This window comes from Nansenia antarctica, assembly GCF_963989245.1.
Source record: "Nansenia antarctica genome assembly, chromosome: 15".
Classification (NCBI taxonomy): Eukaryota; Metazoa; Chordata; class Actinopteri; order Argentiniformes; family Microstomatidae; genus Nansenia; species Nansenia antarctica.
In genome coordinates this window covers 31,672,059-31,679,519 of record NC_137685.1, presented here as the reverse complement: position 1 = coordinate 31,679,519, position 7,461 = coordinate 31,672,059, and the positions used below count along the sequence as shown (strand labels likewise).

At 46.3% G+C, this 7,461-nt stretch overlaps 2 protein-coding genes across 2 annotated transcripts; one reads left to right on the top strand and one right to left on the bottom strand.

The window, feature by feature from the left end:
* Positions 1 to 1,611: 1,611 nt before the first annotated feature.
* On the bottom strand, positions 1,612 to 2,217 carry LOC308170801 (transcription factor HES-5-like; the record flags this gene model as incomplete). The annotated part of the gene is made up of 2 exons (XM_080545642.1): positions 1,612 to 2,046; positions 2,164 to 2,217. The coding sequence occupies 2 exons, from the start codon at positions 2,215 to 2,217 to the stop codon at positions 1,612 to 1,614; spliced, it is 489 nt and encodes a 162-aa protein (XP_080401768.1).
* A 4,397-nt stretch (positions 2,218 to 6,614) lies between these two features.
* LOC308171037 (transcription factor HES-5-like) lies at positions 6,615 to 7,229 on the top strand (the record flags this gene model as incomplete). Its single annotated transcript, XM_080545909.1, has 2 exons — positions 6,615 to 6,683; positions 6,804 to 7,229. The coding sequence occupies 2 exons, from the start codon at positions 6,615 to 6,617 to the stop codon at positions 7,227 to 7,229; spliced, it is 495 nt and encodes a 164-aa protein (XP_080402035.1).
* Positions 7,230 to 7,461: the final 232 nt, after the last annotated feature.

Here is a 7,461-nt window from a genome sequence, read left to right as displayed (position 1 = left end):
GTTATGTGGAGTATGCTAGTAGCTAATTTCTGATAGTGTATGGAATGCATTGTAATGCAGATTATGGAATAACATGATGTATTATCATTATGCACAATTCTTCATGAGACGGCATACCTCAAATACCTCTATCTCCTTCTTTGAATGATAGTAGGCTATGATTATGTGCATTGTTTTCTTCAATAATCAGTACGAACATTCACCTGTCAATAAGTATTCAACGGTTTATAGACTAAATTTGAGTCATGTCATATTCACGTCGAATTTTTTAAGCCGCTTTTTCCTAACTCTAACCCTTTCTTTCTTTCTTCTTTTCCCTTTTTTTTTTTAACCATATGGCCTTACTTAGAGCAACTGACTATAAAGTGCCATGCGTGGGATTGAGAATGTTGGCGCGAAATGCGACACACACTTCTAATTGACAACTCTGAATAGTGAGAGTGTGGAAAGCTTAGGTTAGCGGAGGCTTTCCAGGGGCGCCTTTGGCCGCTTTTGTACTCTGAGCAGCAGCTGCTGCTGGACTATTCAGTTTGAATGTTTACTCAATAGATGGAAGCTTTCGGGGTCTCAGTTCTCCCGCAAAAACTTTTGCCTCTTGCCATTTTTCAAGTGAAAGGTGGGGGCAAGTTTTAGGTCTGTAGATGGTCGTTAAGCCTACTTCAACAGTTGTCGATAGGAAGACTTGCCTAATCTCCGCTCTTGGCAATAGAGAGGCCTGGTCTTATATGCGGAGAGAGAGAGAGAGAGAGAGAGAGAGAGAGAGAGAGAGAGAGAGAGAGAGAGAGAGAGAGAGAGAGAGAGAGAGAGAGAGAGAGAGAGAGAGAGAGAGAGAGAGAGAGAGAGAGAGAGAGAGAGAGAGAGAGAGAGAGAGAGAGAGAGAGAGAGAGAGAGAGAGAGAGAGAGAGAGAGAGAGAGAGAGAGAGAGAGAGAGAGAGAGAGAGAGAGAGAGAGAGAGAGAGAGAGAGAGAGAGAGAGAGAGAGAGAGAGAGAGAGAGAGAGAGAGAGAGAGAGAATAATAAGAGAGAATAATGTAATACTAACCTATTTAGACCACTTATTTTATGACCATGAGTGTTTCATTTCTTTTTCTTATTTTAGGTAGCCTCCCAATGCTGGTTTAATGTGTATTGCAAGTGCAAGGGTTTCAGGCTGACACCAAGAGCTCCTATAAATCATTATCAAGAGAGATCCAAGATTCATCCAATATAATGTATTTTTTATTCGCTAATAATTTCAGTCAAGGAATACTGCCATATCAATGTGATACATCTACGTTCCACAGTTACAATTCAGCATGGGTTAAAACATTGTCTCCCAAATAAGAATGACACCGAATCGATATAAATATTTTACAATATGTAAGGACATTTATCTTCACATGTGTGAAGTTACAATACATGCGCAACTGCGCATTTGCACAATAAGAGCTAGAGCATTCTAAAGAGAATAATAGACATTAATTTCAACTTTTACAAAAAGATAAAATTGTAAAGGGAATAATAACTTCCTACAAGAAGAGAATACAATGGCCTGTAATAAGCCAACATCATTCTCTGGTATTTTTCACATTGACAGTCTCAGTGCTAAACGTCTCCAAATGATGCGCATCGATCACCAGGGTCTCCAAAGCGGCCCTCTGCCACCCACGGTGACGCTTTTTGGAGTGTTGATGTTGTGAGGGATCGTGGCGCGGCTTGGACTCAGCGTGGGCCTGTCACCAGGCTGCTGGGCACGATGGAAGTGACTGATGAGCTTCTGTTGTGAGTCTGACGGCTGGTTGTGCGCCGAGAGGAAACGGAGCGTTTCTTCCAAACACCGAATGAATCCCTCTGAGTGGCTCTGGCCAGACGCGCCTGCGTTGAGCGGGGCAGCAGGGTCCTCGGGGTGGTCTCTCAGGTAGAGCACTGCTGTCTCCAGGATGTCAGCCTTCTCCAGTTTGGAGTTGGGTTGGTGTTCTTGAAGCTCGGGTTTGAGGAGAGTTTTCAGCTGTTCGATGCTGTTGTTAATGCGGTCTCGTCGCATCTTTTCCACGACTGGTTTTCTTATCTGGAGAAAACAGAAATGAAGAAAAGTTGGTTAGGTATTTGCATTTGTTTTAAAATAGCACTTTTCAAATAGAAGACAGCGAGATTATAAAACACGACCGTTTTAGCATATACTTACTTTGATTTTATCTTTCGCGGTCAGCACCATGTTGCATACTTTGACAGGAGCCATCGTGGTGAATGAATGTTTGATATTGGTTGCCTATTATCATATGTTATCATGTCATATCAGAGGTCTGAGCTACTCACGTCAACAAGGCTTCCGTATTTATACGCCGCCCCACACTGTAAACCCGTGTGGGTCTCAGTGTGACAGGGCTTTCCCACACTTGCTGGCCAATCAGGGCCGCGGAGAGTACAATGACAGAGGCTTCAATTACTTCATGCTAAATGGACTGTCTATTGCCTCGGGGACAATGAGCGTGTCCCAGGGGAACAGGTGGAGTGTGCGATGAAAGAGTGCCGTGAAATAGTTGACTCTGTTCCTCGCGACGGCATTCCAAGATGTGGCTCCATTCACATGAAAGGCTGACAGATCAAAAGGCGGGAAAAGTTGGCCTCCATTAATGAATGAGGTTCCAAAAGATTAATCAGGATCAAGAGATTCCAGGCGTCTCTGCTGCAGGAGTTTTTCCCGCTCATTTTTGATAAATTAGTTATTTTGATGAATTCATTCAACGCTGTTATGATTAGTGTAGTCACTTTATTTATATTCACTCTCTACTGTATAATGGTATTATTAATGGATAGTTACTTATTATTATATTGTCATAATAATATATCTATAGTGACAATAATTCATATATTATAATTGTTATGTTATTATTATTATTATTATTATTATTATTATTATTATTATTAGTAGTAGTAGTAGTATTATGATCCACATTATTATTATTGTTATTATTATTATTATTATTATTATAATCATCATCATCATCATCATTACAATTAGGCATACACAATTGAACATGCATTTCAGACACAGTTTCGATACTGGAGCGAAACCGGTTATTCATCTGAACCTTAAGAAACAACCGTTTTTCTGTTGTTCCACATCTTTCAACGTGATATTTTTCCGTATGGACCCCTGGGAATTAGATGCCCCATTGAGGCCCGTGACTAATGCGGTATTGACCTCGGCACACTTCTATTGTTGCCGTGTTGAAAGTGTGCTGTGGGAAAGTTGGGACAACAGCCTCCAGGGTGAGCCTTTGAAGACAGGAGCAGCTGGCCTCGGTGGCGGGAAACCTCTGTCAGCGCGGGAAACCTCTGTCAGCTCGGGTGAACCGCGGCAGACTTGTCGGCTGAAGAGGGCGCCTGCGCTATGTCCAATGTCAATGCACTGACTGACTACGGTTCGAACAGTTTTCTTCCGTGAAATGTGTAGGTTTACCAAAGAACAATTCTGCTGTGGCAATGTTACACTACTCATCCATGTGAATATGTGTTCTGCATTGGCAGGTGTGTTAACTGAAAGTTGGACATTTGATAGGCCATATTTGCATGATGGCAGCCAGACAGTGAACAACTAGCGGTTTGGGAGTGAATGGACACTTGTTCACCCAAATAATTGTCTCTGAGTCTGCCTTTCTTTTTTTCTCCCACACATATTGCTCTTGTAAAACGGGCACAATGCATTCCTGGCTGTTGTGTTGAACCAGGCTTTGACTCTAGGTGCCCTCCCTCCCTCGCGAGGGCACAGCTCTCCCACAAAGAGGGGCAGGTGCTGGGTGTCACGCTTCCCATGAAGTGTCCTTGTGACTTCAGCCTCTCAGAGAACCTGGGAAGCGCCTGACCTCCGCATGCAGGAGAGGGGTCTCTCCATCTCCCCCTTGATGTGGCCCAGGGGCTGGTGTGTGTGTGTGTGTGTGTGTGTGTGCATGCATTCCTGGGTCATGTGACCTGTTTGCACCCACATTCACAGTGAAGGTATGCAGGGGAGGAGGCCACTCGAGGCGGGAAACCGCAGCACGTTGTCAAATACCTTCTGTCTTCCTTTAACGCTGTCGTTGGGTTAGTGAATGTGTTGATGGTCACCTTTACATTATGTCTGCCCCACACACACGCACACACACACACGCACACGCACACGCACACACACTATATTCTGTGTTGTAGTCTTGATCTTCAACATGACATACACATTTCTCTCCACATACGTGACCCACAAATAAGTCAATTTAACAAATGATCATCGCTGATTTGTGTATGTAATGCCATCCATTATGTGTGTGTGTGTGCGTGTGTGATTGTGTGTGTGTGTGTGTGTGTATATTTACTCTGCTATTATTTACCTTGTTGTTAGGTGTGCAGAGTGTGTGAGAGGCGCGGGTCCAGCCCTGGTGCAGATGGCCTATAGAGGAGCAGGATAATGGGGCTGATGGATCCGTGGTGGCCGCAGCAGGCCGGGCCTCGGCCCTGAATGGGAGCTTAAGTGTGGGAAAGAGGAGCAGGTCGGCGCTCTCACACATTCCTCACTAGAGAGAGGGCCTTTGGCTGCACACACACACACACACACACACACACACACACACACACACACACACACATTGGGGCATCTGGGCTCAAAGCCATGGAGACTGTTTGGCGTGTGTGTGTGGGGTGGGGTGGGATGTGTGTGTGTGTGTGTGTGTTTGTGTGTGGATGTGCCACATAATGAGGCCATCGCTTGTCTTTGTGAATAGATGGAATGTGGGCATTGGAATGCGTTCATCCTCCATTGATGGTGTTTTCATCTGCAGCGTTTTCCATGACTCACTCCCTGAGAAACCTCGAGGAGGAAAGAAGAGAAAGGAGTGAGGATTTCCCTCCAAAAATGACCCTGCCATCTGCCTCTTTACACACACGTCTGTATGGCTTTTTAAGCACATTAAACCTGATCAATATGTTTTCTCTATTTATCGTTAGTAACCATGAGAAACAATGTACATCATTATTTTTATGCAAGCTGTGACACTATATAGAAATAATGTACAGTATGTTGACTTATTCATGAGTGATATGATTTTTTTTTTTTTTTTAAAGAATAACATCATTGAACATAAGCACACTTTAACTATGTATCCATCACATCACTGGGCTTCAGTGACAGCAGCAGGATAGGAGGAGAGGATAGGAGGAGAGGAGAGAGGGGAGAGAGGAGAGAGAGAGGAGAGGTGAGGAGAGGTGAGGAGAGGAGGAGAAAGGTGAGACGAGGAGGTGAGACGAGAGGAGAGAGAGAGGAGGGGCGGGGAGAGGAGAGGAGAGGAGAAGAGAGGCAAGGAGAGGAGAGGAGAAGAGGTGAGGAGAAGAGAGGGGAGGAGAAGAGAAGAGAGGAGAGGAGAGGAGAGGAGAGGAGAAGAGAGGTGAGACGAGGAGGGGAGGGGAGAGGAGAGGAGAGGAGAGGGGAGGAGAGGAGAGGAGAGGAGAAGACAGGAGAGGAGAGGAGAGGAGAGGGGAGGAGAAGAGAAGAGAGGAGAGGAGAGGAGAAGAGAAGAGAGGAGAGGGGAGGAGAGGAGAGGAGAGGAGAGGAGAAGACAGGAGAGGTAGGTAAGTACTGCTAGACTATGTGAACGAGAAGGGGGGGGGGCACGTGTCCCCTGGCTCAGCGGTGCCTCAGATCTGGGCAGCAGGTTGAAAGGGTGTCTCTGGAGGGGAGGGGAGGGGGGGTGGGTGGGGGTGGATGGAGAGGTGGTGTGGGGGGGGGGCTATTGACAGGAGGATGTGTGAGTAGGTTCCTGTGCTGCTTTCCCACACTCCAGAGCCCATTTATTACACATTCTCTATTGGGGGGGTTCTATTGAACAATAGAAGTGTGCCTTTCCAGAGGACACTGGATAATTGTGTTTAATTGGCATTTATAATGGGAATGTTCCTCTCTCTCTCTCTGTCTTCTGCTCTGGGATGGCAGAGCAAGAGTTGAAGGATGGATAATCCATTTTTCAGACTTTTTTAATGTTGATATTCACTGTTACTATAAATAAGGAGGTCAGAAACATTGGTGAACTCTTTAGAGAGACTGAAAATGATGAAATATGAAATGATGAAATACATCATTTATTTCCTGCGTATTTACTTTTTATTTTTCTGCGTATTTACTTTAGATTTTTCTGCATCTTTGTTATTTTTGGTCTTCCCTATTTCTCTCTGAAGCGACCATATGCCCTGTGTGACTGGCCTCTACCGTGTGAAGTGTGCTGCTCCTTATCTTTATGCCTTTAGGGGCCCTTATCAAGTCTCCTGTCTCCCCCACGGCCCATCTGCAGAGGCCTGATCAGAGAGAGAGGGAACGTTCCCAGGTAATAAAAGTGTAACGACCTGCTTGTGTTCAGTCTGGACCTCTGAGAGCTGCAGCAGCCTTCCCTCTGTGGAGGCCATGAGGCCAGTTAACCAGGAGATAATTGATGCCTCTCCCATTGTTGTGTCCGCCTCGCCCACTGGCCTGGGAGTGTGGGAAAGCTAATCCTGCCTGGGACTCATGGCTTTGTAATGCTAATGTCCTCCTATAAATAGGGGAGCTGGCTCCTCTCTCAGCTCACAACTCACTCGCCTTCCTCAGAGAAGCAGCACTCTCCCTACTCTCCCAGAATGGCTCCTACCTGCTACACCAGAGACTCAACCGACAACTCGATGCTCTCGACCAAAGACAAACATAAAGTAAGTTCTGTTACCAATCGCTTTTTGCGTTATTGATTGTTTGAATGATTGAATTATTCCCTTCATGGATTGAGCTCAAAGGACATAGAACTAACAGACCTCCCTCTTTTTTCTCAACAGCTAAGGAAACCGGTTGTGGAGAAGATGCGTCGTGATCGCATCAACAGCTGCATCGAGCAGCTCAAGGCCCTGCTGGAGAGGGAGTTCCAGAAGCAGGACCCCAACGCCAAGCTGGAGAAGGCCGACATCCTGGAGATGACGGTGATGTTCATGAAGCAGCAGCTGCAGCCTCAGAGCGCCGCTTCCCCTCACAGCACCCGCAGCGACGGCTACTCCCAGTGCTGGAGCCAGACCCTGCACTTCCTGTCCGCCAACTCCCTGAAGGATGTGGCGCTTCAGCACCTGCAGCACTCCCACGGTGCCCAGAGAGCTGCCCGGGATGTCTGCCCCACCTCTCCCCTCTCCTCCTCCTCCTCCCAGCACCACGGCCAGGGCCCAGTCAAGCAGGGCACCAGTGGGCCGAGACCAGTCTGGAGGCCCTGGTAGAGCCGCTGGCAAAGATTTTCTCTCTCAAACTGGATGGCTGTTAACCATCTTTGATGATGTAGGAAGTTTCTACTTCCAGTGTTGATACATGCGTATGTCAGGTCCTTCATTTATGAAGGATAGCAAGCGTTGTGTAGCGACTGTTATGGTTTAGTTTCTCCTGTAAAGGAGGTATGTCTTGAAAATCTGCTTCGTGAAAAGAAGCACTGCAATCAGATTGATGGCAGTTTTG